General features: G+C 44.9%; 1 protein-coding gene and 1 non-coding gene across 11 annotated transcripts in view; both read left to right on the plus strand.

The window, feature by feature from the left end:
- The first annotated feature begins 187 nt into the window (after positions 1–187).
- GDPD1 (glycerophosphodiester phosphodiesterase domain containing 1) overlaps positions 188–18,690 on the plus strand; it is a 57,080-nt gene continuing 38,577 nt past the window's right edge. For 6 of the 10 annotated variants that reach the window (XR_011383540.1, XR_011383544.1, XR_011383542.1 and 3 more), the window contains exons 1-2: positions 190–494; positions 13,765–13,807. Coding sequence is in view for 2 of the 10 variants with exons in the window: in XM_070060990.1 (XP_069917091.1) it covers positions 353–494; positions 13,765–13,807 (185 nt within the window). In the remaining 8 variants the exon portion in view is untranslated. Of the gene's footprint in view, positions 495–13,764; positions 13,808–18,690 lie in introns of all 10 variants that reach the window. The other 4 variants (XR_011383547.1, XM_070060990.1, XR_011383546.1 and 1 more) reach the window with 2 other exon arrangements.
- LOC138846364 (U6 spliceosomal RNA) lies at positions 16,563–16,669 on the plus strand. The gene has a single exon (XR_011383846.1). It is a non-coding gene; the product is annotated as a U6 spliceosomal RNA (small nuclear RNA).

Here is an 18,690-nt window from a genome sequence, read left to right on the forward strand (position 1 = left end):
TAAGACAAAGACACTCCCAGGTTTACAAGTTTTCGCCTCAGTGCGGCGCTTCTTGAAAGCACCGAGGACCCAACCGCAACGCTGGGTGACCAGCGCCCACTACAGGATTTCCGCAGGCTCTTACCCCGAGGACCGCACTGCGCCTGCGTGTCGGAGCCCCTTTGTTGCTTGGCGCTAGGGTCGGGCTGCGCCTGCGCCGTGGGCCGGCGCGGACAAGTGCGCTGCGCCGCTCGCACCGGCGGGGGGCGAGCAGACCTCGAGCAGCTGCCGCCGCCGCCGCCGCAGCCGTTGTGACCGCTGCGGCTGAGTTCAGAGGGCCCGGAGGTGGGGGACCTGGCGCTCGGTAACTGAGATGTCGTCCACCGCGGCTTTTTACCTCCTGTCTACCCTCGGAGGGTACTTGGTGACCTCCTTCTTGCTGCTGAAATACCCGACCTTGCTGCACCAGAGAAAGAAGCAGCGATTCCTCAGTAAACACATCTCTCACCGCGGAGGTGAGAGGGTCCCCAGGAGCCGATGGCGGAGGTGGGGGAGGCTTCTTTACGCCGAGCGGGAGCTGAGGTCCCTGGGAGCCCCCCAGCAGGCAGCCGGATGGAAATACGTGAGGGTTTGAGGAAGAGTGCGGTTGCAGGAATGGAAGGCGCCCTCTGAGGAGAAGGCTGTGGGAAGAGGAGGTCCCCCAAGGGAAGGGAAAGAAAGGCATCCCGAGATAGCGCCGCGGCGGGGGCTTCTGAGGGGGGCGAGCGGGGTGAGAGTGAGGGTGCACGGAGCGCTTCCCGGAGAGCTTCCTCCTTCCCTGGCAGCGCCGCAAAGCACTGGGGGCAACGCGGTGCGGAGCCGAGGGCACCGACGCGGGGAACCGGGCACGGACTGCTCGCAGCGAGCCGGCGGCTGAGCGAGGGGAGAGCCGGGGCTACGGGCCCGGCTGAGGACCTGTGTGCACCTGCAGCGGGTGCAGCCCGGCTGCGCACGGTACCTGGGGCCGGCCCCACCTCCACGCCCCCGGCACTCTGAATTGGGAAGAGGGGCGAAAACAGTACAGGAGCCAGAGACGTTTCCCAAGGTCACAGTTAGAGCTTGGGCTGAAAACTGGAGCAGGAGCTGGAGGGTCGTGATTCCCAGGGCTTCAAGCCTTGCACTTGGTTTTTGAGCACCACCCTGCATCCTAGCAGTGACACGTGGATTTCGTTTATGACAGGACAGTGTCCTTTAAAGAGAGCAGATAGGTGGTGTTATTTGTTTTCTGGAAAAGTAGCATGCTAAAAAGGAGCCTAGGTAGTTCCTCTTCTAATCCCCAGATAATAGTCCAAATCTTTGCCTCTTCATTATTGTGTAATAATGTGACTTCATTACATTTCAAGCATACTGTAAAGAACCTTATGAGATCGGATTATTTCATCAAGTTTAAGTGTTCTTCACTGGGTTAAAACTGTTTGAATTTAGTGTACTACTTGAAATGGCGAATTTTAGGAATTTACAGTAAAAATCTTGATTTTGTGCTGTTGTACCTTTTCTAGTAAGTATTAAGAATAAGCTTTAAATGCCACAGAAGCACATTATCATTTTTCTACATAATCTGTATCATTTTATCAGATAAACAGTTCTGATAAGTGGCTTCTGTAGTTGTCTAGTCTCCCCTTCATGAAAAGCATCGGTCTTAATGGGTTGTTAACTAAATGTTGTGTTATTGTTTATTTGGTTTAATCTGCATTTTAATAGATACATGGTTTAACTGTAGGATGACATAACAGCTACCACTGTGCCTTCAGCCATTAGAACTAGGGACCAACTTTTAGTATCCAAGTTGTTGTCATGGGAGCACTGTTCAATTCTGGGGATAAGCAATACACACTGCACTTGTGTTTAACAATTTATCAAAAGTGCTGACTAAAAACCACAAATCAAAACCAAACTATAGCTAAAAAACTATCTAAGCTATCATTATGAATGATCTACATTTTATTTTAAAAGAAAAAACATGTTAATCTGAAATTCTACAGGTGAAAAAAATCAGCACTCCATAGAAGTTAAAAATTATGTGCTAGAATATCACAGCTAGAATCAAAGTCAGGATAAGCTAGATCTTGAATTCTCATTTATTGCTGGAAATATTTAAAAAATGTTTTCCTAAGTATTAAGTAATTTCAGTGTCACTCCTTATATTAAAACTCCCATTCATTATTTGTTAATATGGCATGTGGTATTTACATATTCAGAGATGTAACTGAGCCTTTTTGGGAAGCTTGGTAATTATCTGTAGACTCAATCTCTTTTACCTATTTGATGGTCCTGCTAGAACTATAGTAAATTCCCATATGTTAGTGCGTAATCCATTATTTTGGAGTATACGCACCAAGTAATACAGTTGAATCCAGAACAAAGGGGGAGAAATTTATCAATAAACACTTTGTAACTCAAGATGCTAAATCTCTGGAGAATAAGAGACACAGGTGCCTGGGAAGGAGTCACAATCCTTGATTGTTTTTAGGTTTTGTCTTGGACACTGATAATAGCAATCACTGGTCTCTGTGAATTTGCTAACATTTGGGCTCCTTGATTGCCTTAAATGATACTACCTGATATTTCTTTTTAAAGATTTGTTTATTTATTTGAGAGGCAGAGTTACAGAGAGGGAGAGACAGACACAGAAAGAGAGAGAAAGGGAGAGATGCATCTTTTCTATCAGCTGGTTCACTCCCCAAATGGCTCCAATGGTCAGGGCTGGGCCAGACTGAAGCCACGAGCTTCATCCAGGTCTCCAATGTGGGTTCAGGGGCCTAAGGACTTGGGCCATCTTCCCATGCTTTCTCAGGCACATTAGCAAGGAACTGGATTGGAAGTGGACTCAAACCGTTGACCATATGGGCTGCCAGTGCTGCATGCAGCAGCTTTATCCACTATATGTGCAGGCCCCCTACACATGTGTTTTTAAGACTTATTTATTTACTTGAAAGGTAGAGAAAGAGGGAGAGACAGGAAGAGGAGCTCTTCCATTTGTTGGTTCACTCCCTAAATGGCTGTAACAGCTGGGGCTGGAAACTCTATCCAGGAGCCAGAAACTCTATCCTGGGTCTCCCACATGGGTGCCAAGGGCCTACGTACTTGAACCATACTCTCCTGCTTTCTCAGGTGCATTAGCAGGGAGCTGGATTGGAAGCATAGCGGCTGGGACAGGACTTGAACCAGTGCCCTGATATGGGATGCTGGCATTGAAAGGAGCAGCTTAACCTGCTGTGCCACAATGCTGGCCCCTGCATTATATTTTAATAGGATCTGTTAATACATCTACTTCCCTTACTAGAGTATAAGTTTCTCAGGGCAAGGATCAGATTTATTTATTATTGTGTCTAGCCTCTACATACAGCTCCTGGCACATGATAAAAAATAATAGCTGGGGGGCCGGCGCCGGGTTCTAGTCCCGGTTGCTCCTCTTCCAGTCCAGCTCTTTGCTGTGGCCTGAGAGGGCAGTGGAGGATGGCCCAAGTGCTTGGGTCCCTGCACCTGTGTGGGAGACCAGGAGGAGGCACCTGGCTCCTGGCTTCGGATTGGCATAGCTCCGGCTGTGGCAGCCATTTTGGGGGTGAACCAACAGAGGGAAGATCTTTCTCTCTGTCTCTCTCTCTCACTGTCTAACTCTCTCTGTCAAATAAAAAAAAAAATAGTCATTTGCTAATTGTCTTCTACATACTAAATGCTTTCCCTTTGTTTTCCAAATTTACTTGATCAAAGAATACTTTTTATAATTACAATGTTTTGATGAAACACCCCTCGGACCAAAAATAGGTCCTTTGGATTAAATGAAGAGCAAGTGATACTCTCAAAGACTTTTTTTTTCTGTATGGGATTATAAATTTTATTCATATTTTTAACATGTGTTTCCAGTTGTATGATATGTTCATTGTAGAAAATTTGTAAGACATTGAGGTGAAAAATAAAAATAGTTCCTCAGACTGGCATCTGGAGATATTAACATATTAAATTATAAAGTATATCTGTTAAGGAGTTATTTTCCTACATTTGGAATCAAAATTCCAGATGCCCACTGACTTAGCTGGAAAAATAAAAATAGCAGGGAAATAATTTGCTTTAATCTTCCCTAACCTATCTCTATGGGCCAACTGAATTAAGCAACAGACTTTTTAGAAAGTGCTTTCTTTATTACGGCTTAGTACCAAAAAATAAAAAAAGTATCTGTAACTTGATCAAATCCCCACCTTTCCTCCTAATCTTTTATCCTTGGTCTCAAGGCAGGGCACTGTCACAATCTGGGCCTCCTGCCACTGACTGATCTGGCAGGTGATAGTTTGAAGGGAAGGATTGCTCTTGGACTGTTTAGTGCTTCTGGGCCTTGAACTTTGAGAAAATTGAGGCTCCAAGAGTCACTGGAAGTAGCAGTATGCAATTGTACCTGAGACTTTTTTATGTTGGGATGTTGATTCTCATCAGCTCTTGTTCTTTCATTCTTTTTTTTGTTTGTTTGTTTTAAAGAGTCATTTTATTTAGAAAGACAGAGTCACAGTGAGAGGTAAGCCAGAGAGCGAGCGAACGAGGTCTTCCATTCCACTGGTTCACTCCCCAAATTACCACAGCAGCCAGAGCTGAGCTCATCTGAAGCTAGGAGCCAAGAGCCTCCTTCAGGTCTCCCACATGGGTACAGGGGCCCAAGCACTTGAGCCATCTTCCATTGCTTTCCCAGGGCACAGCAGAGAGCTGGATCGGAAGAGGAGCAGCCCGGACCCGAACTGGCACCCACATGGGATACCGGTGCTGCAGGCTGGGGCTTTAACCTGCTGTGCCACAGCGCTGGCCCCTCTTTCATTCTTATTATTGAGGAACTCTTCCTTATTTATCAATGAAGATTATTATTATTATTATTTTTTTGACAGGCAGAGTGGACAGTGAGAGAGAGAGACAGAGAGAAAGGTCTTCCTTTGCCGTTGGTTCACCGTCCAATGGCCGCCGCAGCTGGCGTGCTGCAGCCGGCGCACCGCGCTGAACCGATGGCAGGAGCCAGGTACTTATCCTGGTCTCCCATGGGGTGCAGGGCCCAAGCACTTGGACCATCCTCCACTGCCTTCCCGGGCCACAGCAGAGAGCTGGACTGGAAGAGGGGCAACTGGGACAGAATCCGGCGCCCCGACCAGGACTAGAACCCGGTGTGCCGGCGCCGCAAGGCGGAGGATTGGCCTAATGAGCCACAATGCCGGCGAAGATTATTTTTTTTCCAACTGGCTCATAAACTCCTACTGATGGTTTATTAGCAGTGGATTATCATTTATTTAATAGAGCTATCCTGTTTAATAATGTAAACTTTAGTAAACTAAAAGGTACTTTTTTCACTGATGGCCATTTTTATAAAATACATGTATCTTAAATTTTAACTCTAAATTTGAAAAAATTAAATGTTGCTCTATAAAAATGATTGAAATTATGACACAACACATTAAAATAATTAAATAGGAACACATCAGTAACTCCTTGGAGAGGAATGTCGTACTTATTGGTTAGTCCCTCGGTTACTCTACAGGCTTTTCCACCATGTGAGTCTAACAGGTAATTTGTATTCTCATTGTGGGGCTTATCTTCAAGCTTTATAAATAAAAGAGTATAAGAGTTAGGATCAATATGAATAACTTACCTGTAAAGCTGAAATAAAAGTGCTGTTTGAGTGGAAGCTGCAAAGCTCAGCATTGGTGGTAAAAGCCTGTGCTTTGAAATCATACTGCTTGTGCTTGAATCCTCGTTCTCCTTACCAACCTTGTGGCCTTAGCCGTATTTTTTTTAGACAGGATTAACTCATAGGGTGATTGTATTTTAATGAGATAAAATATGAAGCACTAGCATAAAAGTCTGGTTTCTATTAATGATTAATATTTGACCACCTCTTCAATATTTTACTAATGACTAGGTAGTTTAATAAACTTATAAAATAGATGCAAGATCTTAAGAGTGCATGCTTAGGTGGAAAGCCAAGACACTCTGGCAAAAAGATCTCTGTGAGTGAGATCCCAGTGGAAAGAACAGGTCTTCAAAGAGGGAGGTGCCTTTCTCTGAAGGGAGGAGAGAACCTCCACTTTGACTATGACCGTGTCTAAACAAGATAAGAGTCGGAGAACTCAAGGGGCTTCCATAGCCTTGGAAACTCATAACTGGTGCATGGGGAGATTACTGATGCCATAAACAGGAGTGTCAATTTGTAAAGTCAACAACAGGAGTCACTGTGCACTTACTCCTCATGTAGGATCTCTGTCCTTAACGTGCTGTACACTGAGGCTTAATGCTATAACGAGTACTCAAACAGTATATTTCACTTTGTGTTTCTATGGGGGTGCAAACGATTGAAATCTTTACTTAATGTACACTAAACTGATCTTCTGTAAAAAAAAAAAAAAGAAATTATCAATTCCCAACTTGACTCTCACTGGGATTAAACATGACAATAGGTCTGATCTGATTTCATCATCATTTAAAAAAAATCATCTATTATTTTTCACTTTATGTTTCTGTGTGGGAGCAAACTGTTGAAATACTTACTTAAGGTATACTAAGCTGATCTTCTGTATATTAAGATAATCGAAAATGAATCTTGATGTGAATGAAAGGGGAGAGGGAGTGGGAAAGGGGAGGGTTGTGGGTGGGAGGGACGGTATGGGGGGGAAGCCATTGTAACACATGAGTCGTACTTTGGAAATTTATATTCATTAAATAAAAGATTAAAAAAAAAAAAAAGAGTGCATGCTTAGGGGCTGGCGCTGTGGCATAGCGAGTAAAGCTGCTGCCCCATATGGGCGCTGGTTCGAGTCCTGGAAGCTCTACTTCCGATCCAGCTCTCTGCTATGGCCTGGGAAAGCAGTAGAAGATGGCCCAAGTCCTTGGGCCCCTGCACCCACGTGGGAGACCTGGAAGAAGCTCCTGGCTCCTGGCTTCGGATTGGCTCAGCTCTGGCCATTGTGGCCACTGGGAGTGAAGCAGCTGATGGAAGACCTCTCTCTCTCTCTGCCTCTCCTTTGTGTATTCATTCAAATAAATGAATAAATAAATCTTAAAAAAGAAAAAGAGTGCATGCTTGAACTGTTAGGTTTAAATTAATTACAATTAAAATTAGTATTGAAAGCAGATATAGGAGACATGAATAGACAGACTTGGAAGGTAAATATTAGTAAAAATCGTGTTGACTGTGGAGAAATTTATTTCAGAATAGTAAATTGCAGTCTTATCTTTTTCCTACCATCTTTCCATAAAACCAAAAGATCAAACAGTAAACGTCTTTTGACTTTTTTTGTTATGGCACATTCAAAACTCACAAAAGGGGCCTGCACTGTGGCATAGTGAGTAAAGCCGCTGCCTGCAGTGCCGGCATTCCATGTGGGCGCCATTGTGAGTCCCGGCTGCTCCGCTTACCATCCAGCTCTCTGCTATGACCTGGGAAAGCAGTAGAGGATGGCTCAAGTCTTTGGGCCCCTGCACCCATGTGGGAGATCCAGAAGAAGCTCCTGGCTCCTGATTTCAAATCTGCGTAGTTTCGGCTCTTCCAGCCATCTGGGGAATGAGCCATTGGATGGAAGAAGTCTCTCTCTCTACCTCTGCCTCTCTGTAACTCTGCCTTTCAAATAAATAAATAAATACTAAAAAAAAGACCCACACATTCTAAAGTAGTAGAAGATACAAGAAAGTGAACCAAGAAATCTAAAGTGAACCGTGAACCTGTCACCCTGATGCAGACAATTAGTGATTTATCACCAATCTTGTTTCATCTGCATCCCTAGCACCCAGATTATTTTGAAACAATTTTTTTATTTTTTATTTATTTTTTTAAATTAATTTATTTATTTGAAAGCCAGAGTTACACAGAGAGAGGAGAGGTAGAGAGAGAGAAAGAGGTCTTCTATCCAATGGTTCCCTCCCCAATTGGCCACAATGGCCGTAGTTGCGCTAATCCAAAGCCAGGAGCCAGGAGTCTCTGGGTCTTCCATGCGGGTGCAGGGGCCCAAGGACTTGGGCCATCTTCCACTGCTTTCCCAGGCCATAGCAGAGAGCTGGATAGGAAGTGGAGCAGCCAGGACTCAAACTGGCGACCATATGGGATGCCTGCGCTTCAGGCCAGGGTGTTAACCTGCTGCACCACAGCGTCGGCCCCGAAACAAATTTTTTTAAAATTTTATTTATTTATTTGAAAGTCAGAGTTACACAGAGAGAGGAGAGGTAGAGACAGAGAGTGAGAGAGAGGACTTCCATCCACTGGTTCACTCCCCAATTGGCTGCAACCGCCGAAACTGCGCCGATTAGAAGCCAGGAGCCAGGAGCTTGTTCTGGGTTTCCCAAGAGGGTGCAGGGGCCCAAGGACTTGGACCATCTTCTACTGCTTTCTGAGGCCATAGCAGAGAGTTGGATTGGAAGAGGAGCAGTCGGATCTCAAACTGGCGCCCATATGGAATGCTGGTGCTTCAGGTCTGGGCGTTAACCTGCTGCACTATAGTGCTGGCCCTGAAACAAATTTTAAACAGTATAATTTCAAATGTAATAAGTGTTTCTTGAACACTGTTTTGAGAAAATGTTCTAAAAGATATATAAGACAAAGTACTTACCACTGGGATTTCAGAAGTCTAACACTGCTTATGTTTCCTTCCCAAGTCTGAAATCAGTTTAGTTAAAATAAAATGCAGGGATCAGGTAAATGGAAGCTAAAAAGTTAATTTCATTGTTTGGGCTCTGATTCCTTCTCTGAATCTAGCACTAAAATGGAAGCCTTTTCCTGCATTGGCAGGGCCTACCATGGCACACTTTATGTATACATGAACAGAGATGTTTTTCTTTTGAGATTGGGCCACTACAAGTTGAGAGGACTCTGAAGGGTTGAATCACAGATGGTCAGGCAGCCCTTTGTCCTAAGTCATTTGACTCTCATGGAGAAGGGTAGTATGGAAGAGGGTAGGGAAACATTACAAGTGATCCTCAGTTCTTTCCCTTCCTGGGGACGAGGATACAGTTTTCCTTTACTACATGGAAACAGAGGTACTGGTGGGTAGAACTTCTGCCCCATACTTGCTTTAAAAGAGTTTTCTGGGGCCAGTGCTGTGACACAGTGGGAGGATGCATGCAGCGCTTCTGATCCAGCTCCTTGCTAATGTGCCTGGAAAAGCAACAGACGATGGCCCAAGTCCTTGGGTCCCTGCCACCCAACGTCCCTGCCACCCAGATGGAGTTGTAGGCTCCTGGCTTTGGCCTAGTTCAGCCCTCACCATTTTTGCCATTTGGGGAGTGAACCAGTGAATGGAAGATGTCTCTCTCTCTCTCTGTGTAACTCAGCCTTTCAAATAAAAAAAAAAAAATGCTTTTGGGGCCGGTGCTGTGCTGTAGTGGGCTAAGCCTCTACCTGTAGTGCTTGCATCCCATATGGGTGTCGGTTCTAGCCCTGCAGCTTCTCTCTCCATTTTAGTTCTCTGCTATGGCCTGGAAGAGCAGTGGAAGATGCCCCAAGTGTTTGGGCCCCTACACCTGCTTGGGAGACTAGAAGAAGCTACAGGCTCCTGGCTTTAGATTGGTCCACCTCTGGCCGTTGCAGCCATTTGGGGAGTGAACCAGATATTGGAAGACTTTTCTCTGTCTCTCCCCCTCTCTGTAACTTTGCCTTTCAAACAAATAAATAAAAATCTTTTTTTAAAAAACAGCTTTTGGGGATGGCTCTGTGGTGTAGCAGGTAAAGCTGCCGCCTGCAGTGCCGGCATCCTATCTGGGTAGCGGTTCAAGTCCTGTCAGCTCCACTTCCGACCCAGCTCTCTGCTATGGCCTGGAAAAGCAGTAGAAGTGACCCAACTCCTTAGGCCCCTGCACCTGCGTGGGAGACCTGGAAGAAGTTCCTGGCTCTCCTGGCTTCGGATCAGCCTGTCTCCGGCTGTTGCAGCCATTTGGGGAGTGAACCAGCAGATGGAAGCCTTTTCTTCCTGTTTCGCCCTCTCATTGTCTGTAACTCTACCTCTCAAATAAATAAATAAAATCTTTAAAAATAAATAAATGAAATAAAATATTTAAGGTGCTGGCATTGCGACATAACAAGTAAATCTGCTCCCTGTGATGCCGGCAATTGATATGGGCACCAGTTCGAGTCCTGGCTGATCCAGCTCCCTGCTAATGCACCTGGGAAAGCAGCAGGAGATGGTCCAAGTCCTTAGGCCCCCCGCACCTATGTGGGAGATACAGATGAAGTTCCTGACTCCTGAATTTGGCCTGTCCCAGCCACTGCCATTGTGGTCATTTGGGGAGTGTACCAGAAGATGGAAGATCTCTATCTCTCCCTCTCAATCTCTCTATCTCTGCCTTTCAAATACATAAAAATAAATCTTAAAAAAAATTTAAAGCCTTTAGCTAGTATGTATAATGCTAATTTACTCTTTTTTTTAAGATTTTTATTTCATCTATTTGAGAGGTAAAGTTACAGTCAGAGAGAGGGAGAGACAGAGAAAGGTCTTCCATCTGCTGGTTCACTCCCCAGATAGCCGGAACTATGCTGATTCGAAACCAGGATCTGGCCGGCGCTGTGGCTCACTTCGCTAATTCTCTGCCTGTGGCACTGGCACCCTGGATTCTAGTCCTGGTCAGGGCGCTGGATTCTGTCCCGGTTGCTCCTCTTACAGTCCAGCTCTCTGCTGTGGCCTGGGAGGGCAGTGGAGGATGGCCCAAGTGTTGGGCCCTGCACCCGCATGGGGGACCAGGGGGAAGCACCAGGCTCCTCGCTTCAGATCAGCGCAATGTGCCGGCTGCAGCACACTGGCCGTAGCGGCCATTTGGGGGGTGAACCAACGGAAAAAGGAAGATCTTTATTTCTGTCTCTCTCTCCAACTCTGCCTGTCAAAAAAAAAAAAAAAAAAAAAAAAAAAAAAAAAGGAAGAAAGAAAGAAACAAACCAGGATCCAAGAGCTTCTTCGGGGTCTCCCATGTGGATGTAGGAGCTCAAGGACTTGGGCCATCTTCCACTGCTTTCCCGGGCCATAGCAAAAAGCTGGATTGGAAGAGGAGCAGCCGGGACTTGAACCAGCACCCATATTAGATTCTGGTGCCACAGACAGAGGCTTAGCCCACTGTGCCACAGCCCCACTGTGCCACAGCACTGGCCCTACTAATTTACTCTTTACCAGGCATATAATATTAATTTTTTATCATTCAGTATATTCACATTAAGATCTATGCCATTTTTTCATTGCAATATTAATTACTCCAGTTATTGGATGTTTACTAATTACCCAGCCTTTAGTAGTTACTATAATAATGGCAATAATAATAATAATAATAGCAGGATCCTTTACTTTCACTGAATGTTCACTATAGTACTTTTTTTAAAAAAATATTTATTTATTTATTTTTTAAGATATATTTATTTACTTGAAAGTCAGAATTACACACAGAGAGAGAAGGAGAGGCAGAGAGAGAGAGAGAGGTCTTCCATCGATGGTTCACTCCCCAGTTGACCGCAAAAGCCAGAACTGCGCCAATCCGAAGCCAGGAGCCAGGAGCTTCTTCCGGGCTTCCCTCGCGGATGAGGGGCCCAAGCACTTGGGCCATCCTCCACTGATTTCCCAGTCCTCAGCAGAGAGCTGGATCGGAAGTGGAGCAACCGGGACTAGAACCGTTGCCCATATGGGATGCCGGCGCTTCAGGCCAGGGCATTAACCCACTGTGCCACAGCGCCGGCCCCATATTTATTTATTTGAGAGGTGGAGGTCTTTCATCCACTGGTTCACTCCAAGCAGCTGCCACGGTTGGAGCTGGGCCAATCTGAAGCCAGGAGCCAGGATCTTCTTCTGGGCTACCCATGTGGGTGCAGGGGCCCAAGGACTAAGCCATCCTCTGCTGCTTTCCCAGGCCATAACAGAGAGCTGGATGGTAAGTGGAGCAGCCAGGACTCAAACCAGCACCCATATGGATGCCAGCACTGCAGGCAGCGGCTTAACCCACTACACCACGGCGCCGGCCTCCACTATAGTATTTCATTGAACCTTATTTTAATTATAAGATGCATAGTTATTTTTTTTAAAGATTTATTTATTTATTTGAAAGTTACACACAGAGAGAAGGAGAGGCAAGGGGAGAGAGAGAGAGAGAGAGAGAGAGAGGTCTTCCATTCAATGGTTCACTCCCTAGTTGGCTTCAACGGCCAGAGCTGTGCTGATCTGAAGCCAAGAGCCAGGAGCTTGTTCTGGGTCTCCCACGCGGGTGCAGAAGCCCAAGGACTTGGGCCATCCTCTGCTGCTTTCCCAGGGCATAGCAAAGAGCTGGATCGGAAGAGTAGTGGCCGGGACTCAAACCGGTGCCCATGTGGGATGCCGGCACTGCAAGTGGCGGCTTTACCTGCTATGCCACAGCACCGGCCCCACACAGTTATCTTAACTTGGTTAAGATGCACTATTTTTATGTACTGTGAAGAGGAATGACTGCTAATTAAGCTATCACACATTACCCATTGGAAAATGTACACTAATTTCAGAGATATTAGAAAGTGAAACTTTCAGTTTTTAGAATTTATAGCATGTGGCACTTTGCATGTTAACTCATTTAATTGTGCCAGTCCTATGAGACAGGTAGTTTCATTATCTTCATTGTTACAGATAAAGAAGCTCACAAGGTCACACAAGTATATTTTTAAATTTTTGTTTATTTGAGACGCAAAGAGATAAAAAGAGAGCTCCCTCCCTATGGTTCACTCCCTAGATGTCCTTAATGGTGAAAGGAGTGAAGGTGGGAGTCAGGAACTTAGTCTAGGTCTTCGGTGTTGGTGGCAGGAACCAGTTAGTTGAGCCATCACTGCTGCCTCTGAGAGTCTGCATTAGCAGGAAGCTATTGTCAGGAGCAAAAGCTGGGTATTGAATCTAGTTTTCCCAGTATGGATTGTGGGTGTCTTAGCCAGTGGCTTAAGCAGATTGCCTGCCCTGTAAGTAAGTATTAAGTATATTTGAGTAGACCAGGCATCTTAATTCCCGTTTCACCCTCAACAACTACACTATAGTGCCTTTAGTCAAGGTGATTTAAACAGGGGCAGGCATTGTGGTGCAGTGAGTTAAGCCACGGCATGGGATTTCTATATGAGCACAGGTTCAAGTCTTGGCTGTTCCACTTCTGATCCAGTTCCCTGCTAATGTACTTGGGAAAGCAGAGGATGATGGCCCAAGTACTTGTACCCATGCCATCCAAGTGGGAGACCTGGATGGAGTTATGGGCTCTGGGCTGCAGCCTGCCTCAGCCTCAGTGGTTGCAGACATTTGGGGAGTGAACCAATGGATGGAAGATTTCTTCTTTTCTGTCTTTTCCTTTCTCTGTAACTCTGCCTTTCAAGTAAATAAATATTTATTTTTTTAAAAAAGGTTATTAAAACAGTCACTTTTATGCAAATAATGGGAAACAAAGAAAATAACTTATGCTTTACTTTGGTAGAGCTATGCATGAGACTGTGGGAATACAGAAGAGAGAATTACTCAGTCTGAAGAGATGTATGTATACCAAGTTTTCTGTCTCTTCTTTGACAAATAAGCAGATACCATAGCTTAATAATCAGGTTTAGGTTCTTCTAATGATGAAGTTCCAGGCTCCTGGCTTAGGCCTGGCCCAGTCCTGGCCATTGTGGCCATCTGGGGAGTAAACCAGCAGATGGAAAACTTCTCTGTCTCTTCCTCTTTCTCTGTAACTCTTTCAAAATAAATGAATAAATCTTTAAAATCTTTAAAAAATTGTTCAAAATAGCTAAGTAAATGAAATTTAAATTTCATGTCTTCACAGGTGCTGGAGAAAATTTGGAAAACACAATGGCAGCCTTTCACCAGTAAGTATATAAAAGGTACTCTTTTAAAAACAGTTTAAAGTGATGATGAGTCACAAAGTGAAAATAGTGTACATGTAGAACCCTTGTGCTAACTGTTCCTATTTTATTAAACTCACTTCTTTAAAATTCAGTTAGTCTGAAGTGTTACAAAGAGTGTTTGGCTTCTGTTTAACTGAAAAACCAGCTCAGAGTTTTGGGTAGTCAAAAGATACTGTAGTTCCAAAGCTGAAAAAAGACATTTGTAACAAAGAACATACTGTGTATAATGCTAATTAGTCTTGGAGAGAAAAAGAAAATGAAACAACTGTTACATTTTCTGTTGTACATGAATAGGATTATGTATCCTTATGCCCAGTAATTTTTGCACAGACCTGAACCTGCAATCTGATTTTCTTCTTGTTAATCTTATTTCTTTACATAAGGTAAATTTTAAAAAGTTCTATTTATAACTGGTTTGTATTTCATATGGCTGTCTTTTAGAGCACTTCACAGAGAAGCAGAGAGCCAGGAATGAAAGCTGATTGTTGTCTTCTTGTTCTTTATCCTGGAGTCAGTGCTGTCGGGCCTCTGGTGTTGGTGGGAGCACTGTTTGCCTTTCCCTGAATATTAGAACGAGGAATGTGAAAAATTAAACCCAATGAAAGATAGTACTCTTTTCTTAGATAATTTCAAGCCATTCTTTAAAAAATTATATTTTGGGGTCTAAGAAGCTGGGAGAATTGGACTTAAGTTTTTTTTTGTTTGTTTGTTTTTTTTTTTTTTTTTTTTTTTTTTTTTTTGTTGTTGTTGTTTTTTGCTATTAAAAGCACCTGAAAGGCATCTTAACAGAACAACTTTTAAGATGAAACTTGAGGGCCGGCGCTGCGGCTCACTAGGCTAATCCGCCTTGCGGCGCTGGCACACCGGGTTCTAGTCCTGGTCGGGGCGCCGGATTCTGTCTTGGTTGCCCCTCTTCCAGCCAGCTCTCTGCTGTGGCCAGGGAGTGCAGTGGAGGATGGCCCAAGTGCTTGGGCCCTGCACCCCATGGGAGACCAGGAGAAGCACCTGGCTCCTGGCTTCAGATCAGCGCAGTGCGCCGGCCACAGCCAGCCGCAGCAGCCACTGTGGGGTGAACCAACGGAAAAGGAAGACCTCTCTCTCTCTCTCTCTCTCTCTCTGATTGTCCACTCTGCCTGTAAAAAAAAAAAAAAAAAAAAAAAAGATGCAACTTGGGACACCCACCTCCCATGTGAGAGTATCTGAATTTGAATCTCAGCTCTGCTCCTGATTCTACCTTTCTACTAACTACATTCATGTAGCTGAGTCCCTGCCACCCATGTGGGAGACCTGCATTGCGTTACAGGCTCCCAGCTTCAACCCGACCCTGCACTGGCTGTTGCAGGCATTTGGGGAATAAACTGGCAGATGGGAGATATTTGTCTATTTGTTTCTCTCTTTCTGCATTTCAAATAAATATATATTTTTCAATATTTATTTATTTTTTATTTGAAAGGCATAGGTTCAGAGAGAGAGGAGGAGAGACACACAGAGAGAAAGAGATATTCTGTACTCTGGTTCACTCCCCAAATGGCTACAACAGCTAGGGCTGGGACAGGCCAAAGTCATGAGTCAGGAGCTTCCTCTGGGTCTCCCATTTTAGGGCAGAGGCCCAAGTACGTTGGCTCTCTAACACTGCTCTCTCATGCGCATTAGCAGGGAGCTGAATTGGAAGTGGAGCAGCTGGGTCTCAAACCGGCACCCATATAGGATGCCAACACAGCAGGCTAGAGTCCTAACCTGTTATGACACAAAGCTGACCCCCCTTTTTTTTTTTTTTTTAATTTTTAAAGGCACCAGAGAGATTTTTTTCTGTTGCCAGATCCGAAGGCACTGTTTTTCCATAGTCTGGTTTCATCTCAATGCTTATCTACCTTTTATTTGTCATCTCTTACTCTTCCTATTCCTTGGGGGGAACTTCAGAAAGTTCATGAAAATATGGATTTATTTTTTTGGTAGAAAATTTGTTGTTTGTTTCAAAGATTTATTTATTTATTTGAAAGGCAGAGTTTACACACAGAGAAAGAGAGGCAGAGGCAGAGAGGTCTTCCATCCACTGGTTCACTCCCCAAATGGCTGCAATAGCTGGAGCTGGGCCAATCCAGAGGCAGGAGCTTCTTCCAGGTCTCCCACATGCATGGCAGAGACCCATGTTGTCTGTTGTCTCCCAGGGTGTGCAAGAAGCTGGAATGAAAAGTAGAGCTGAGATTCAACTCAGACATTCTGATATGGGATACAAGCAAGCATCCCAGGCACTAGGTTAATCACTTCCTGAGGTTCCTGCCTCTGAAATTAGTATTATTATTTTTTAAAGATTTTATTTTGGCCAGCGCCGATAGGCTAATCCTCCTTCTGCGGCGCCGGCACACCAGGTTCTATTCCTGGTCGGGGCGTCGGATTCTGTCCTGGTTGGCCCTCTTCCAGGCCAGCTCTCTGCTGTGGCCAGGGAGTGCAGTGGAGGATGGCCCAAGTGCTTGGGCCCTGCACCCCATGGGAGACCAGGAGAAGCACCTGGCTCCTGGCTTCAGATCAGTGTGGTGCACCTGCCGCAGCGCGCCAGCCGCAACAGCCACTGTGGGATGAACCAACGGAAAAAGGAGGACCTTTCTCTATCTCACTGTCCACTCTGCCTGTCAAAAAAAGAAAAGAAAAAAAAAAGATTCTATTTATTTGAGAGGTAGAGTTACAGATAGAGAGGGAAAGACAGAAGGGTTTTCCTGTGCTCGCTTTGGCAGCACATATACTAAAATTGGAACGATACAGAGAAGATTAGCATGGCCCCTGCGCAAGGATGACACGCAAATTCGTGAAGCGTTCCATATTTAAAAAAAAAAAAAAAAAAAGAAGGGTTTTCCATCTGCTGGTTCACTCCCCAAATGGCCGCAATGGCCAGAGCTGAGCCGATCCGAAGCCAGTAGCCAGGAGCTTCTTGCAGGTCTCCCACATGGGTGCAGGGGCCCAAGCACTTGGTCCATCTTCCACTGTTTTCCCAGGCCATTAGCAGAGAGCTGTATCAGAAGAAGGGTAGCTGGGACACAAACTGTTGCCCATATGAGCTGCTAGCACCACAGGTGGAGGCTTAGCCTACTACACCCCAGTACCATCTGTTTTTCTGTGTCTCCCTCTCTGTCTGTAACTGCCTCTCAAATAAACAAATAAAATCTAAAAAAACAAATTTTTTTGAGAGGCAGAGAAAGCTCTCATCTGCTAGTTCATTCCCCAAATACTCGAGTACAAAGGCCCCAAAGTAAGGAACCAGGAACCAGGCTGTCAATCCAGGTCCCTGATATGAATAGCAGGAATTCAGTCACTTGAACTATTACTGCTGCCTCCCAGGATCTGTGTGAACAGATAGTGGGAGTCAGAAATGGAGCCAGGTATCAACTCCAAGTACTCTGATATGGAATGTGGATATCTTCACTAATGCCTCCACCACTAGGTCAAATACTTGCTCCTGAAGTTATTATTGTTTTTTAAAATTTTATTTATTTTGAAGATGGAGAGAGAGACAGAAATCTCCCATTCATTGATTCATTCCCCAAATGCCCACAACAGGTAGAACTAAGCCAGGCCAAAGCTGGAAGCCAAGAGCCAATCCAGGTCTCCCACATGGGTTGTAAGAACCCAAGTACATGAGCCATCATCTGCTGTCTCCCAGGGTGCACATTTGCAGAAGATGGACTTGAAAGTGGAATTTGGACTTGAACCAAGCAAGTACTCTGATATGGGGTACAGGCATCCCAAATGGTATGTTAACCACTATGTTAAATACCCACCCCCAAAATTAGTTTTTTTTTTTTAAGATTTATTTATTTGAAAGGCAGAGTTACAGAGAGAGAGAGACAGAGAAAGGCCTTCCATATGCTGGTTCTTTCCCAAAATGGCTGCAACAGCCGAAACTGTGCCAATCTGAAGCCAGGAGCCAGGAGCTTCTTCTGAGTCTCCCATGTAGGTGCAGGGGCCCAAATACTTGGGCCATCTTCTACTGTCTTCCCAGGCCATAGCAGAGAGCTGGATTGGAAGTGGAGCAGCCAGCACTCGAACTGGTGCCCATATGGGATGCAGGCACCGCAGGCGGTGGCTTTACCCGCTACGTCACAGCGCCAGCCCACAAAATTAGTTTTTGATAGTTAAAGAGTATCTCATCTCATTTAGATGATTTTTACTTATTAAAATATAGTATTATGTTTCTCATCTTCAGTCTTTTTTATATTTTTGTTCAAACCATAACTATGAAAAAATGGCATAGCTTTATCAATCATGTGATAACTTTCTATAATTTTTTTTTCATTGTATTTGAAAGAGAACCAGATGGACACATCTGGATTGGAAACAGTAGCGCCGGTGCCGTGGCTCACTAGGCTAATCCTCCGCCTTGCGGCGCCGGCACACCGGGTTCTAGTCCCGGTCAGGGCGCCAGATTCTGTCCCGGTTGCCCCTCTTCCAGGCCAGCTCTCTGCTGTGGCCAGGGAGTGCAGTGGAGGATGGCCCAAGTGCTTGGGCCCTGCACCCGCATGGGAGATCAGGAGAAGCACCTGGCTCCTGCCTTTGGATCAGCGCAATGCGCCATTGGAGGGTGAACCAACGGCAAAAGGAAGACCTTTCTCTCTGTCTCTCTCTCTCACTGTCCACTCTGCCTGTCAAAAAAAAAAAAAAAAAAAAAAAAGAAAAGAAACAGTAGCTAGAACTGGAACCCAAGTTCTCCAATATGAGATGCAGATATGCCAACTGGCAACTTAAATGTCAAATGCCCACCCATAGAAATACTTAGTTTTTGGAGGAGTATGTTTGGGAAGAAAGTACCTCTTCCCACTTGTTATTATTAATGCTTATTTAATATTTTTGGT

This window comes from Oryctolagus cuniculus, chromosome 17 (assembly GCF_964237555.1).
Source record: "Oryctolagus cuniculus chromosome 17, mOryCun1.1, whole genome shotgun sequence".
NCBI classification, from domain to species: Eukaryota; Metazoa; Chordata; class Mammalia; order Lagomorpha; family Leporidae; genus Oryctolagus; species Oryctolagus cuniculus.